This window comes from Gallus gallus, chromosome 1 (assembly GCF_016699485.2).
Source record: "Gallus gallus isolate bGalGal1 chromosome 1, bGalGal1.mat.broiler.GRCg7b, whole genome shotgun sequence".
In the NCBI taxonomy this organism is placed as follows: Eukaryota; Metazoa; Chordata; class Aves; order Galliformes; family Phasianidae; genus Gallus; species Gallus gallus.
In genome coordinates, this window is record NC_052532.1 from 50,024,770 (window position 1) to 50,041,892 (window position 17,123).

General features: G+C 41.4%; 1 protein-coding gene across 4 annotated transcripts in view; it reads left to right on the plus strand.

The window, feature by feature from the left end:
* MKL1 (megakaryoblastic leukemia (translocation) 1) overlaps positions 1-17,123 on the plus strand; it is a 97,875-nt gene that overhangs the window by 21,380 nt on the left and 59,372 nt on the right. Inside the window, exon 1 of one of the 4 annotated variants that reach the window (XM_004937714.4) lies at positions 2,406-2,483. The exons of the other annotated variants lie outside the window; for them this stretch is intronic. Within the exon in view, the coding sequence (XP_004937771.1) occupies positions 2,429-2,483 (55 nt within the window). The 5' untranslated portion in view covers positions 2,406-2,428. Of the gene's footprint in view, positions 1-2,405; positions 2,484-17,123 lie in introns of those variants that run through there. 4 annotated transcript variants of the gene reach the window in all.

The window sequence follows — 17,123 nt, forward strand, 5'->3', positions numbered from 1 at the left end:
AGACGAGTGGTGGTGGGAAGGGAGGAGATGGTAAAATCCGAGACTTGCTGGAAGCTGCATATCTGTGTCAAAGGGTCTCCTGGTCGCAGTTCTAGACAGGCATTGCTGAGTCACAGCTGCAGGAGCTACTTAGGCTGAACTGCTCTAAGAGGTTAACCCTTTAGGCAACCCGCTCACAGAAGGCTTCTCTTATCTGTGGATACCTGCAGAAAAAGGATACGTAGGTTTGTGCTGAATTTGTTACTTCAGGCAATGATTCTGGAATGTGAACTATTAGCTGAGGTAAAACAGAAAATTCTTTGGCACGTATAGCATCATAGATTGTATATCCTATGGGAGAACTGGAGGTGCAGTCCTGTATACGCATGCTGCCGCATGCCCTAGGACAGCAAATTCCTTTTTCTCTACTTGAGCAGAGCTGGAGAGCAGCACCAGACTGTACCTTTGTGTTTTCTTATTTGTTTTTGTTTTTGTTCTGTCTGTTTTGCAGACCCAAGCTCCACTTCATCTTCTCTTACCACAGCTACGCTTTATCCTTGTAGGTCCTTGGGGTGTGGCTGTAAGGGCTTTAAAAATCTTGACTGGGTTGTTGTTATCAAGTTATACTAAATTAAAACGAGACAAAAGATGGTAAGGGTATGTGTGAAGTACTGAAACATAACGAATAGATAAGAAACATTTTTTGTCAATTTAATGGAAGGGAGCCGTGTGCGGTAAGGTGTTCATAAAATATTTTGACACATTTACGAGGTTCTCATCAGACATTAAGCTTAATGAATCATTTAAGGTGTCGTCATTTAATTGGTCTTTTTGTTTTACGATGATTTTTTTTTTTTTTACCTGAAATTCACGTGGAATTTCTTTCCTTTTTTTACCCATGTTCGTCGAGGCCTTCATCCCACTACTTTCTTAAACGGAGAGATTACCAGCGGCTGACTCATTCTCCTTACACAAGCCAAAAAAGGTCATCACAGTTATCTGAAGCTGTTAAGAATCTTGATGTTTTTTTCAGTTACGTGCAGAGATGCCAAGATGACTTTTCCAGACCCCCGGGGCTCGGCTGGGAGTTAAAGGTCCTGATAAATGTGGTTACAAAAAAAAAAAAAAAGGGGGGGGGAAAAAACAGTATAAATATAGAATCTTAGGCAGACTGATAATTTCTAATCAAGATCATCCATCTATTCAGCTTTCATTTTAAATTACGTTTACTCCCCTTGTTTATTAGCCCCCGCTTTCCTCAGATGAACTGGGAGTTACCTCTGTGCCGAGCTCCTGTAAAGCTTTGTGTTAGAAGTCCGCCATTGTCGTGGTGCTTCTCACTGCTGGCTTCTTTAAGGTCAGGTAACATTCTTTCGAACGATCTGTTGCATTTTGATTACAGGTTTGGACAAAACTTGCACCGACCTGCCAGTTCTTTGGGGTTTACTTGATCTGGGATGCTTGCCTTCACCCAAGTACCATATGTGTTGGGGGAAGGAGGCTGGCTGGAATGCATGGAATTTCAGTATGACTTGAAGTCACATAGCGGGCATGTGCTTTAGGTATCAGAAGGTACTCCCTTTACAGTGAAGACCTAGCGCTGTGCAAAGCATGCGATTAATTGGTGCCACAGAAGCTGTTGGAGATTATATCCGCTTACAAACTGCAGCGTGGAACTTTTTAAGATGGCTCTAAGGAGCTGATTTAGTGCCTCGTCCATTTACTGTTAAAATATGGAAGTATCGGTGCACCTGGTTTTAATACAAGGAATTGTGTGGGTGATTGCTGCTATAATTCTTCTGTTAGTTTATGTGTTCCAGTCTCCTTCCTCTTGCTCTTTCCCATCCTGGATTGCCATATTGAACACGGGCACATTTGGAAAATATTTTCAGATGAAACTCAGGATGTTTTGGCAAATTTTATAGCTGTTGTCATGCAACTGTTACTTAAAAAAAAAATATTGACAGCGTTATCTTAAAATCATGACATAATGATCCTTTTACAAAGTGCTTGTTGTGACTTGAAGGTAAGCACGTGCGCTTATCAACTAGAGTTGTATTTTACTCCTGTGAAGGAGTGTTTTACAGATGGAATCATTCTGAAATCATTTTCTCAGTGTAGAGGGTTTCTGGAATAATGTGACTCAAAGTTGCACTTAATTACCAAGTGATGATTTCTGCCTCATCAATTTACATAGGAGGCAGATTCTTTGGTCTGTATGTTAACAAAGGGACCGAGGCAGGAAACGCACAGCTCTCTCTGATCTGTCCTTCACACACATTCCAGGGAGGCTGGCTGTTTTCTCTTTTGTGTGAGTAAGTGGAATGGTTGTTAGAATAAAAACAAGCAGTCTATCTTGGATGGATTTGCGCTAAGAGACTGCGTCCCAGGAGACTATAAATTTAGCGTGCTGTCTGAAAATCTCTGATAGAGCTATGAGAGTCGGAGCATGATGGAAATGACTGGCCTGTTACTGGTGGGAGCTACCAAGCAACTGAGAAGTGGTAATCTCTTGAAATATTTAAAACAAACAAACTTTTAAATAGCAGTGGGGGAATAGTTGATCTGGAGGGAGTAATGCCAAAGGCAGCTTTAATGTGGTGGCTTTAGCAAGTTAGCTCTCAACACAGTTTTTGGTAGTTCCTGATTAAGTTGACATGATTGTAATGCCTTTTCCCAGTCACTGGTGTGTAATACCCCTCTCTCCTATGTTTCTCCTTTTCAGTTTCTTTCTATTCCAGTTTGTCTTTGATTTTTCAGGTTAAGGGCTGCTGGGTGATCACGTACACATAGCATTCAGCACCTATTTAATAAAAACACTTATTTTGGGCGAATTTCAACTGCTCACTGAACATGTCAGACCCAGATCTGGGCAGTTGTTTTGTTTGTGTAAGTAAGGCCTCTTTTTGCTGTTTTAAGGGTACTGATGAAAGGAACTCTGGTTTTTTGAAGGGAGAATGCCATTCTGCAGGACTCTGTTCTACTTAAACCATGAGCAGCTGCTTCATGCAAGAAAGATTCTCGTCCTTTCACAATAGCTACTCGCTTATGGCTCTTGACAAATTGAACCTCATCTTTGGTAATAGCCAGTTTCTGTAACGTGTGGCTTTCCTTATGAAAAGTTCCAAGTTTTCTATAATTGATTTCTATTAGGACACTATGAGCCACTTCTGTGCACTGCAGCTCTCCTCTGCAATCAGTGCGCTACCACAAGGTGTAGTGATGAAATGTTGGCTAGAAGACGTGAGGTGGTGCAATCTTCATCTTCCTTGCTGGTCAAATTAGCAACATCCTTTCATGTGGGCTTACAGCAGCACTCATTACCTCTGTGTTGAATATTAAAAAACCTGGCATTCTGCTAATACTATGAATATGGAATCACCTATGTAACTTTGCTGTTGTGCTTTGTACTGCAGTACTGGAGCTGGAGGTTGCAGGCCAATACCAAAGTTGCTCTGTGGCCAGGAAGGTTCCTAGTTTTCAGTAGGGTATACATATAATACAGTCAGAGGTGTGTTGGCTGTACTCCAAAAATGACAGGACATAGTTATTCCTTAGGAGAGATTTGTCATGCATGTTATTTTTTCTCAGGCTTTTAGAATGTCTGCGTTCTGCATCATTTCTGAATGTCTGCTTCTTTCTGTACAGCAACGTTATTCTAGTTTGTGATGGCTAATGCCTTAAGTTTGTTCTGTCTGTCCATAGTCACTGATGGCGCATGTGTACGCTCTTCAAGGAGCCAAGAGATGATCCTGGACACTGCAGGAAAGAGTTCCTTTCCCCTTTGCTCATACTGTTCTCCACACATCACCACAGAAAAAGTATATATTCTGCTGAACATCATAGAATTGCAGAATATTCTGAGTTAGAAGGGATCCATAAAGACCATAGAGTCCAACTCCTGGCTTGACACAGCACCACTCAAACTACGTGTCTGAGAGCACTGTCTTGATTCCTCTTGAACTCTGGCAAGTTCAGTGCTGTGACTGCTGCCCTAGGAGCTCAACCACCCTCTGGTGAAGAACCTTTTCCTAAAACTCAGCCTGATCTTCCCCTGACGCAGCTCCATGCCGTGCCATCAGGTCCTGTTGCTGTCACCGCAGAGGCCTCCACTCAAGCCTTCTCTTCTCTGGGCTTAACAAACTAAGGGATGTCAGTCACTCCTCATACATCTTGCCCTTCATGTCTGTCATCATCTCTATAACCCTCCCTTGGATGCCCTCTAATGGTTTTATGTCCTTATACTGCAGTGCCCAAAGATGCACCCAGTGTTCAAGGTGAGGCCACACCAGTGCAGTATCCCTTCAGACAATCCCTTCCCTCATCGATAGGTCCGTTTCTGCATGATGACTATGGATACTCACGATGGATGTTCAAGTGACTTATTTTGGTGATGAGTGTCTTTAAATTCTCAGGATACAGTTTGGCACTACAGCTCCTTTCCATAAGGACTGCACAGCTAGAATTAGCATTTAGGCCTGTGATGTTCCCATTGCGAAATCTAAAACTGTGATTCTAGAACTACATATGTGGTGTTTGACTATGGCAAGCCCAAATTAGCTGATTTTTTTCCTCTTACAACATGCTATTGATGTAAGGTGTATGGAAATTAGATTAATATTACAATATCATCACTGCAGGGGATTTTCCCGTAGCGGTTAAAGTCACCAAATGAGTTGCTGCAGCCTCCTTTGAAGCCCCAGATGTCTTTGTATGGGGAAAGGAAGAAGTGTTGCTAAAACCTGCTCTGCTCTTCTCGCAGCTGTCAAGCAGCTGCTGGGGAAGTTCTTGCATCCAACTATGACAGAATCCCTCAGGTTGCTTAAGATCAGAGGGCAGTGCGAAAGCAGCTTTGAGCACCCAGTTCTTCACTTTCATGAATGCAGTTGTGGAAGACCAGGGAATCTACTTGCTCGAAAGGATTTTAAATCTCAGAATTGGTTTATATCCTCTATGTGGGGCTTAATGTATTTTGGGCTTGGTGCAAACATATGCGGCTACTTTCAGGCAGGTGACCTAATGAGAAGTGATGGTGAGCCTTGGGGATGGTGGGGGAATAAGGAAAAGCTGCTCTAGGGACAGAAGTGTTGGAATTAGTTTGTTGAGATAATTAAACTGTCTTTTGGGCAAATTACTTGAGACTCTTTAGAGACTGAAATTGAATTTCCTTTCTGTTAGCAGCTAGAATTGTCTACTGAGGAAAGACTTAATTCTATTTTTGGGTTTTAGTCTCAAGAAGTTTTTAACTATAAGAGTTTGGTCCACTATCCCAAATCTTTTGGAACAAATCATCTGAGTATGGGAAATGGCTTCGTTTTTTTTGACCTGTAGTCAGGTTGCATAGAGGCTGTGAGCCATAATGATGGGAAAAATATGAGGGAGAAAGGGTATTTTTGTTGCTCTATTTTGCTTATTTGTTTTGTTTTTGAGAAACAGACACTACCATTCATTTGATACAAGTTCCAATCCCCTGTTACAGCAGTTCAGGTTTAGTGTGCAGCAGTGCCTTTTGATAGGGACAGGGAAACAATGCAGTTAGTGAGAAAAGCAACAGATGAAGGCTGACCAAAAGTGATTGATCTGTCAGCAGGATGTATGTGTTTTTGGCCACGCTGTTTCTAAGCTGAGGATCTCTGCATGTTTATGTTAACAGTGGGTCTCCTTGTCCTTGGAATGAAGTTGCCTCATCAACAGAGTCCCTTAGGGGATTGAAAGTCTGCTCAAGACGTCATCGTTCCCTTTTAAAAGGGGAAAAAACTGCCAGTTCTTATATCTCGGACCCCTTCCTCCCCCTTCCTTTCGCTTACAGAGCACCAAGGGGCGGACCTTACTTCTGCAAACTACACATCTTGTGTTCCCCTTTGAGTATTCATTTTTCTGCTAGCTGTAATTTGATTCTGGGCTGTTCCAACTTGCCTGTAGTGAATAAGCAGAGAACTACATGTTGAAAGACTGACTTTTCTCAGTAGGCACTGTTTTCATCATATGCGGATGAGAATTTCTTGCAAGTTTTGAACAAGTTTAAAGTTGATAGGTTCTTTGTGGATTTTTTTTTTTTTGTATATATATATCTTTATCTATCTGTCTGTATATAAAGAGAGATCTCTAAGGGATTGTACCTGTTCAGAAAACAGTTGAGGATCAACATGACACTTCTGGAACCAGAAATGCAGATGACAACACTCCAATCAGGTATCATCCCAAACATATCCCATGGGTAAATGTTGCTGGTGAATCATGAGTGCTGAGCTACAAAGGGAGTGTCAGGACAGGATGTGACTTTGAGTAACAACAAATTAGAGAGCTGTCGTGATTTCATGTGCAGATTGGAAATGGGTGCTACATGGATGCTAAATACTGATCACTTTAGAGCTTCACTGGAGATAAAATTATCTTTCCACTCTTCGTTTGCTAGTCCCTGGTGTTAAGTTATCATATCTTGCAAAGACAAGAAGATCCCTGGCAAATCTATGACTTATTCTATAGAAAATCGCTGTTTCGCTTTGGGCTGATTTGTTGCTGTCCTTTATTTGGCAGTTTCACTGGTTTTCAATGAAATGTGCTCTTTAGAGAGATTGTATTTTTTGTTTGTTTGTTTTCTTGTTTTTGGAAGGGAAAAACCTCTTGTGCTTTGAAAATTCCCAGTGTTTGTTTTATGGTTTCAGAACTAAAGTGGTATTACTTGTATGTACGTGATTTTATCCTAAACACTCAGTGAGGTAGCACTTAGCTCTTAGATATGTACAGAGTTGCCTTTCTGACATGTAAGACGTGATAGAGTTAAAATTATCTGTTAATGACTGTATGGTGTACTTATGTAGGGCATTTTTATTTGCAGCGTTAGGACATTCTGTAATCACAAAACCAAGCAAATATGCATAGATATGAATGACCTCTGTTTTATGGGTGGGAACAGGGACTGACCATAACCTTGGGAAGAATCAATATTATACTAATAGTAGTGTGGAAGTTTGGGTTTGCATTGTGTACTCTTGTCTTTTGTAGGGCATTTCCAGAAAAGCAGAACGTATGTAGTGCCAAAAGTGTCAAGACGGACTTGTTTCTAAAAGTTAAATGCTTTTTCTTTTCCTTGAGTTGGAAAGAGACAAGTGAAACAGTAACTTCGTAATTTTAGATAAGTGTTTTGTTGATTTCAGAAATGGCTGCTTTTTTTCTGAATTTCCCATCTCCTATTGTAGACTGGAAAGGCAGGAGAGGTGTTACATCAGGGCTGCGTCTTATATGGAGTGCACGCTTTGTCTTAATTCATGAGCGTTACAGAAAGGTGTTTTGAGACAACACAGTCCATCATTCTGCTAGTGGTACTCCGGTAGCCTGAATTCTGGAGTTAGGATTTAAACATGAGCAAGCCATTTGGTGTGGAACAGGATGCGTATGGCAAGGCAGTACTTAATCTGTCTGTTTTACAAAGAAATTTTGTTTTCCTTCATATGAACGTATGCGAAGGCCTGAAAAAGGCACTTACCTCAACATGCCTTGTTTCTAATAGATTTTCTAATTGTTCTCTCTTTTTTTTCCTAAAAAAAAAAAAAAAGAAACAGTCATGCAATTTAAATTTCGGGGTACTTGTAGCTAAATTTGTGCATGATATTCTGGGAAACCTGAAGAGTAAAGTAAACCTTGTCAAAATTAGGAAAACAGCCTTCATATTAATACTACTTTTTTTCAAAACGTTGACTGTAGCTGTGTTTGTTTTCTTCTAAATTATTTAATACCATTTAATATTTAGGCTGAGAGTTTCTCCCACTGAAGGATACTTGGATGTATCTTTGCTTTTAAGTCATCTAATCCTAGATTACGCAGTGGTGTTCTGCAACTTTGAGGCAATTTCCTGGCAGGTTTAGTTTACCTAATGAAGGGTACACATTCATTGCACCTCTTCCATCAGTGGCAGCTCTCTTTTTTTCCTGATCAACTACTGCTGGGAGAATGTTAGCAAGGGAAAGCAGGGAAATGTTTACATAAATGGATTCACGAGATTGGTTGGGAAATAACGTGTGACAACAGGATGGAGCCATGTGCACAGTAAGTTTTTAAGATCTGTCTTCAATAATGGAAGTGTACACTCAGCTTCTAGACAGGGAAAAATGGCTACTAGATGCCAAGACCAAATTGTTCAACAGTTTTGCTTAAAGAAAACCCCAGTGACTTCAGCTGCTGTGGTGGTTGCTACTGTTATTTGGCTTAATGTGATAAGTTGTATGTTGGGCAAACTACCTGAGAGTTTTTAGAGATAGAAATTGAATCTTCTTGTTGTTAAAAGCTAGACTTGACTTCTCAAGGCTTCAAGTCTGCCATGTTCATCTTCAGAAGCCCCCATGGAAAGATGGAAACTTGAAACAGTTATCCCAGCCAACACATCAGGTGTGCAATCTGCTTCTCAAAGGCCTTGGGAGAGGTAGGAGAATCACAGCCTAAACTGGGTAAATAAATCATCCTGATAGGCTTGGGTACCCAAGCATTAAATAAGCACATTCTTATGACCTGCATGCTTTAAGAATGTTTGCCCTACAGACTGCAGGCTGTGTAAGGCCTCTGTAAGAGAATACTTACTCAGAACCAAATATAAGTGAAGCAGAAACAATCTGATTATTGAGGTACATGTTGTACCTCAGGAAAAAGCGAAGGTGAAAATCAGGCTGAAAAGACATTTCAAAAAGGCAACAGTCCCAGAAAATATGTGAAGCTAGGAGTAGAAACTTTGTATGTGAAATATCATCAGACTGCTGAAATTATTGGAAGATTTGACCCAGTCATTCACAGCAGTCATGCAGTGTGATGTAAAATTGTACATTCATGTTCAAGAACTTGGGTTTGGAATCACTGGTGTTCCAGTGTGCATGTTGTCATTCTGTTGAAAATGCAGCTGATATTCAGGTCTATACCAAGCTCTTGGCAGTGGGAATATCCTTTTTATCCAAAAGTCACTTGGTTCTTTCTGCTGCCTTTAATGACCTAGAATCTGACTCATTTGTTTTCTTTGTATTTATTTGCTGATTCCAGCTTGCTGTTTCCTTCTCATCATCTACCTCAGTCTAATCTTCCTATGTATCCTCTCTTTTTGTTGCCTTTGTTGGTCTCCCAAAGCCTCTGCTTCACTCACGTCACTACCTATTATCCCATGTAGAGATCTTGCACGTTTTTTTTTTGCTGTTGGTTCCCATTCAGATTAAGATATGGATTTAATGCTCTGTTGATATGACCTGGCTTTGTTCTGCAACAGACTATTTGGCTGAATCACTAATATTATTATTATTATTTTGTTAATGAAGAGTCCTGTAGGAACACTTCTCTTTATTTGAACAGTCTACAATCTGATAAAGCTTAAAAGAGTTTTTGAACAGCCGTTTAAAGGACTCATGCAAGTTAGGGATATCTCAGGAACCTTGGGTGTGTGCCTGGCCTCTCTGTAAAATTTTCTCTGTAGAGAAAATTTCCATTAGATTGACATCTTATGCCTGCTGTGACTGATTTTCTGTATAGTCTGATGCCTGTGTAACAGCTTCCATATTCAGACCTCAGTGACTGTGGTAGTGATGTGAAATAACGGTTGAATTACTGTTGTGGTTTATTTTGTTTGTCAGTACTCATACTGAAATTATGTTTCTAGAGAAACCATATCTACAGATGCTGAATTTAGTTTTTTTTTTCAATTTGATGCTAGTAAAATGTACCTTCACATTTTTAGTTCAGTATTTTTGGCAGAATTAGTGATCTTCTAATATGTGCTAATTTTGTGCTTAAGTGATTAATGTGTACTTCTGAAGATGATTCCCTTTCTTGTTTTCTTATTTATTATTCTTCACATGTTCCTTTTTATGACTTCCAGCAAGTAGCTGAGCAGAAATATGTGAGCTGTATGTAGGTGCAATCAGACAGATAAAACCCAAACTTTGATCACTTTCAAAGATGTTTTGCATGGATGGATGAGAGTTATGGCCACTTACGGTCACTCAGAGTCTGACACTGCATTATATTAAGGGTTATTAGCAATAGCTAACTTTTGTTAATTAATTCCATTTGTCCTAAATTTTGATGTGTGTATAACTTTCTTCATTGAAAAGTGAGACCGTGTCAACCTAGTAAGATTCAACAAGGCCAAAGGTAAGGAGCTGCACCTGGGTTGGGGTGATCCCAGATGTGAGTACAGACTGGGAGAGGAACTCATTGAGAGCAGCCCTGTGGAGAAGGACATGAGCGGGTTCTGGTGGATGAAAAGCTCAACATGAGCCAGCAGTGTGTACTAGTTCAACAAAGCCAAGTGCATGTGGGCTGGGGCAATCCCAAGCACAGATACAGGTTGGGTGGAGAATGGCTTGAGAGCAGCCCTGAGGAGAAGGATTTGGGGGTGCTGGTTGAAGAAAGAATCGGCGTGAACCACAGCCCAGAATGCCACCCGTATCCTGGGCTGGATCAAGAAATGTGACCAGCAGGTCAAGGGAGGTGACTCTGCCCCTCTGCTCTTCTTCTGTGGGACACCACCTGCAGTACTGCCTCCAGTTCTGGGGCCCCCAGCTCAAGAAGGACATCGAGCTATTGGAGCGGATCCAAAGGAGGGCCACAAAGATGATCAGAGGGCCGGAGCACCTCCTGTATGAGGACAGGCTAGGAGAGCTGGGGCTTTTCAGCCTGGAGAAGAGAAGGCTGTGGGAGGACATTATAGTGGCCTTGCAGGACCTGAAGGGGGCCTACAGAAAAGCAAGGGAGGAACTTTTTATAAGGGCATGTAGTGACAGTACAAGGGGAAGTGACTTTGAACTGGAAGAGGGTAGATTTAGGAAGAAATTCTTTCCTCTGAGAGTAGTGAAACACTGGAACAGATTGCCTGGTGAGGTTGTGAATGCCCCCTCCCTGGAAGCATTCAAGGCCAATCTGGATGGGTATTTGAGCAACCTGGTCTAGTGGGAGGTGTCTCTGTCGATAGTGGGGGGGGGGGTTGGAACTGGATTATCTTAAAGATCCTTTCCAACTCAAACCATTCTGTGATCCTGGGCTTCACCAAAAAGAGGGGTGGCCTGCATGGTGAGGGAGGGGGGTTTCTCCCCTCTACTCTGCCCTCATGATGCCCCATCTGGAGTACTGTGTCCAAGATTTGGGCCCCCAGCTCAAAAAAGATGTGGAGCTGTTGGAGCGTATCTAGAGGATGTCATGAAGAGCATCAGAAAGCTGAGCAGAGATTATCAGGAGTACCCCTCTTACGAAGACATGGGAGGGAACTGGGCTTGTTCAGCCTGGAGAAGAGAATGCTCTGGGGAGACCTCATGCCAGCCTTCCAGTAAAGTGCGCTTATAAACAGGAGAGAGACCAATTTTTTACATGGACAGATGGTAGAAGGACAAGATGAAATGGTTTTAAACTTAAAGAAGGGAGATTTAGATTAGGTGCTAGGAGAAAATTCTTTACTCATAGGCCAGTGAGGCTCTGGCATAGGCTGCCTGGAGAAGCTGTAGGTGCCCCATCCCTGAAGGCAGTCAACGCCAGGTTGGATGGGGAGCCTGGGCAGCCTGAACTGGTGGGTGGCAGCCCTGCCTTCCATGGGGGGTTGGAAACTGGCAGGCTTCCAACCCAAGCCATTCTATGATTTACTGCTCTTGGTTTGTTTCTGTGCACTACGCAGTGGTTTGCACTGTCTTGGTATATATTGCACATCAGTAATTGTGTGTGATCTTAATTTCTTTCTGTGAGTATAATGAAAAAACAATCACTTCCACTCATAGTGATGTATTAGATAGCCTCATTGGATTTCAATATGCTGTTCCGTTGACCTTCCAGAAAACCATAGAATCTATTCAAGATCAACCAGGTATGCAAACCAGAAGCAGGTTGTTCTAAACTGTTAGAAGAAGCAATCACAGAATCACACAGTTGCAGGGGTTGGAAGGGATCTCAAGAGATCATCAAGTCCAACCTCCTGCTAAAGCACGTACCCTACATGAGGTCGCACAGGTAGGCGTCCAGGCAGGTCTTGAATATCTCCATGGAAGGAGACTCCACAACGTCTCTGGGCAACCTGTTCCAGTGCTCCATCACCCTTACCATAAAGTTCTTCCACAAGGAACTTTCTGTGTTCAAGTTTTAGGCCATTGCTGTTTTGTCCTGTTGCTGAGCACCAACGAGAAGAGCCTAGCCTCATCCATTTGCCTCCCACGTCCCTTTAGATATTTATAAACATTTAGCAGATCCCCCCTCCATTGTCTTTTTTTCAGGCTGAACAGACCGAAGTCACTCAGCCTTTCCTCATACAGAAGATGCTCCAGGCCCTTTATCATCTTTGTGGCCCTCCGCTTGACTGCATGTAGGAGATCCCTGTATTTTTTGTGCTGTGGAGCCCAGAACTGGACACAGTATTCTAAATGCAGCCTCACCAGGGCAGAGTAGAGAGGGGAGATCTCCTCCCTTGACCTGCTGGCCACACTCTTGTTAATGCACCCCAGGATACTGTTGGCCTTCTTGGCTGCCGGGGCTCACTGCTGACTCGTGGCCACCCTGTTTTCCACAACAATCACTTAAATCTAGGGTCATCTTGAACCACGTGTGGAACTTCACTCATTTGCAGGCAACAAGTTGCATTTTTGAGCTACTTCAGTGGGTTAGGGATGTGATTCCATTCAATTTGCTTTTAAAAGGTAGCTTGCTGATTCTTCCCTCTTTCAAGTAGTTCCATTGAAGCGCTTTAGGAATGTAGCTGCTAAACCACTTTTAATGGGTGGAGAGGGGGCAGACAGCCTGTCTGTGGATTCATAGAAGGGAGGGGTCCCCTATCTGCTCCTTCAGGAGTGACAAATGTAGTGCTGCAGTTTCTGTGGCTGTGTTTTTCTGTTTCCTAATTCCAGTAGAGTTTAAATCCAGTGCTGGCTTTTGGTGTTTATAATGGAGATCTCTCATTCATGCACTAAAATGGCTTCTAACTTCATCTTGTCTTTTTAAAGTACGTTAGTAGGATTCTTTTCCCTTACTGCTATTTTCATTTACTATTAAAAAGGGTTTTTTTTAATTGTAACTTTTTTTTCCCCCTGTAGTTTTTGGCCTTTTGTTCTGTTTGAATAGCAGAACTTAAAACATTAAATTCTATTCCTGGTCCCCATCCCTGCTAAGTTTGGAATTGCAAGATTGCAGTGTGTTCTTGAATCAGAGCAATTAGGATTTTGGTTTTGGATGGAAGATGGGGCGAGGGTAGAACATTCCTGGCTTTATTGTTTGCATCATCACCACTTTAAAAATAGAGCTTTTGATTTCCATTTGGAATCTGTGGCATTTGGAAATGTAACTTTTGTATCTCAGTAGCGAGTTCCTGGGGAGTGTAAAGAGTTCCCTGGTTTTGTTGCTGGTGAAGTTCCCTGAGGTGTGTATATTCGGAGTACTGATAAAATGACACTTCACTGGCTTTTAACCAGAATCCTGCATGTGATCCAAAGACTGAACAGAGTTATGTGAGCCTCGTCGTCATCGTGCAATGGGAATTCTTTCCGAAGCAGCAAATGGGATGTTCTTGAAGTCAGCTTTAAATATGGAAATTTTTCTGCCAGAGCTGCTAACTGCACAGAGGTCTGAGTTGGCTCTTACAAGGCAGGCGGTGAGGAGTGCACAGCTGTAAGCTGCAACGTTGCTGAGTTATTCCATTCATGAAAGATTTGAGCATAACCTCTTGCTGCCTTTCATCCCCATGATTAACTATTGAGTAATCAAATAGCTGGTGTTGTGTTAGTCGAATGAGAGTTAAAGGATTGAAGTGTAGCTAAGTATGTAAAAGATGCTTCACTTTTTAAAAATTCTTAATAAAGTTTTAAATAAAAGATTACTCATTAGAATCACTTTATTGAGCAGTGCCTATTTCTAGTGACGGTTTCACATTTAAACAAGAGGCTGCTGGAAATCTATTAAAACCTGGGACTTGTACTTGTTGAAGTGTTAAGTTACCTTTTAAAAAGAGTAATTTTTTCTCCATCTGGTTTGGAAATGCTTCGTTCATTCACAGAGTGTTGCACTGCAGGTTGAGACAAAGGGAGGATGAAGAAGACCATCCAGGCAGCCTTTTGCCCGTCCTGTGAGCCAAGATGAACTTGTAAGCATGCATTTGTTCTAAAACAGCAAAGATGTGCTGGACACAAAACAATTACTCACAGATTACTGTGATTCCTAACCTTTCTGTTTGTTCCAGTGTATCTGAAAACTCACTAACAAGCAGTAGCTCTCAGGGGTGTGCGTGTGCACAACACTCTTCAGTCCTTATGCCAATTGTATCATCATACCAATTTATTTGTGCCATTCAGCAATTGCTATTTAAAACTAAATGAAAGTTTCACATGCGTATAAACTCCTGCAAGGTTTTATATTATGTGGCTTTAATCAAAGCAGAGCCTTTCTTGCTGAAAAATGAATGCTTTACGTATAATGGGCCATACTTAATTGCCATCACTGTATTCTGTGAGCTACCGTCTCATTTATGTGATGAATATAAATCAGCTTTTCTCTATGGACATAGTTCAAACGCATGAGCAAAATTAAGTAAAAGGAATTATTAAAATCAACTTCTTATTTGGTGTCTTTAGGCATGATTGTAAAATTAAGAAATTACTGATTGCTTACACAGACTCGGGCTGCTCATCGTCATATGTTGGCTGCTGGTGGTTTAGGTTCTAGATTAATAGCTGAAAGTGTGCTATGCTCAGCCTCCCTGAAGTGATACAGTGATTACACCATACGTGTTTTGCCTAAAGGGGAACAGTGCAGATGCATCCATTCTATCTTCCCATTACCTGCTTACTCCTCGCAGTGCTGGCTGGGTTAAGAGATGACTAACGCTTAACAAAGCGCATAGTGTTCCTTTCCTCTACGATAGCAGAGATGTAGATTAGGGTTTAGATGAGGATTTACAATTTGTCTTTTGTAATGATAGGATTCATGTCCACTCTGTGCTGTACTTATAGGCTTTAAAATGCAAACGTTTTATTTTTAAGCTTCAGTATGAAGCAGTCTTTAATGTACGCCCAGAGCTGAATAGATGGGTGGTAGAGATTATAAGTAACTGTTAAGGCTTTGAAAATGTCTCTGATTTTGTTTGATGCCATGTGGAAACTGACACAGATAAGTTTTAATATTTAACCGTTTGCTCTCTGCTTTTACCAGTCTCACATAAATCCTGGAACAGCAACAAAACCAAAACCAAACAAAACCAAGGTAACCTACGGCTTTGTGCCACATCTGGATGCCCCTTTGCTGTGCTGATGCAGCTCGTTCAGACTTAGAGCACCCTCTGCTGTTCTGACCTTTGGGCTTTTCCAAAACGAGTGACACTTGCTTCAAATCCTCTTTTACTGTGGAGAAACCTCAACGGGTTGTCTTGTGGTGGTCTAAACTTTTCACCTGTGGAACATGAGCCCTGCCTGATGGAAGTGAAACCAAACTCTGTATCTTAATGGACAAAATATTTTCTCCCAATGTCTTTGTCAGAAGAATTTTGCTAATTGAATCCGAACTAATTACAGTGGCACAGCTCCCTTTTAAAGTGATTACCTTTAGTGTATTTTAAGATGTTAGAGTTTAGCAGTGGTTTTAAGTAGGTAAGGAGATACAAAAAAACAGATCTGGAATTAACCTTCAGGCTCCTGAAGCCCCATTCCTTGCTGTTGCTAGCAACTTGTGCTAGGATCTCCCTGCTTTTATCAAGCACCATTTAAAAGTGTCACTGCACTGCTCTGTTGCCAGTGACTCACAGTGGAAAAGTTGATGTAGATTTCTCTTTTCAGTCAAAAATGTTCTAGTTTTTAATCTTAAATGGGCACATACATCAGTATCTTTTGGTCCAACTAGCTTTGTTTTTATTTTTATTTTTTATTTATTTATTTTTGTAATTAACCCGAGGTAAGATTTAGTGCAGGATAAATATTTTTACTAGGAGAAGCTTAAAATCCTTAAGTGGGCAAGTGCCAAAGTAGTGCCTGTTATTGTGACTTGCTGAATATTGTTTTATACCTTTCTATCCCAGTGCTTATTTTAAATCAGATGCTTCAGTATTAAGAAGAACCCTTCCTGGGCATTATGTACAAGATGGGAATCCCAGCAGGTTAAGAACCTAAGAACCTAAGCTGCAACTTCCACTGAATCACCATCTGACTTGGGGAGCCTTGATGATTTTATTTCATTTTTTCCTTTTTCCTGCTGGTTTTCCTCTGGTTGAAGCTGTTTTTTTCTCTCTTTGTCTCCCACCGTGTGAGATCTGGAGTTTGCACTCACTAATGTCAACTCAAATGCCACACCTTTAAAATGTGTAGTTTTGATTTGTTAAAGTTATCTGGCATTGAGATATCCCCAGTTGGAAATGGGAATCCCAAAGCTTTTGTTTAACCTCTTCGGAAAGTATCTCAAACATAACCTAGTGCAAAACACTTCCAAAGCTCAGAGCCCTCAACGTTCTTTTACTGGAAGCGCAAATGAACAGAGAACGCTTCACTGCATGCCTTTGCTGACCTTGTATTACCTCAGACTAAGCAAGAACAAGATCCAGATTAGTAGGCTCCTTATGGAGAAACTTCTATTGCTAATCTTATCTTGAAAATCCGGAGCCTGCCATGTGCACGTGTCTGGAGCGGCATAGCGCTGGAGTAGAGTAGTGATGTGTCACACATGGAAATTGCAGCACATTTAAAAATCAAAGTTTAATAACAGATCTTCATGTTTAGGGTAGAAGCTGCCTTCGTGGGCCGCAGAAATGCAGTTTTATATGGAAATCCAGTATTCTGCAGATGCATGAGGTTTTGTTTGCTTTTAAAGTCTTGTTTTCCATATCAATCTAAATATACCACTCAGAAAATCTCATTTCTATTTTTTCCCCTTGTTTTGTTTTCTTTCCCTCTTTGTTCCGGGCTTCTACATTATGATGGCAGAATCAGTGACTGCTTATAATAGACCGCTCCACTCCCCCCAGTATTCCTTAGTGAGAGGCACTCGCTGGTTGCTGGAGTTGTTGATTTAGTGCCTGGGAAGAATGAGGGTTTTTGGCCCACTTCCTCGTCACTCTCTCGCTAAGGGAGCCTGCGTCATTGAGAAATGTTTAACCTTCTGGCCCCGAGGCAGGACTGGAAACTTTGCTGACAAAAATCTAGAAGCCAAAACTAGATCTTGAA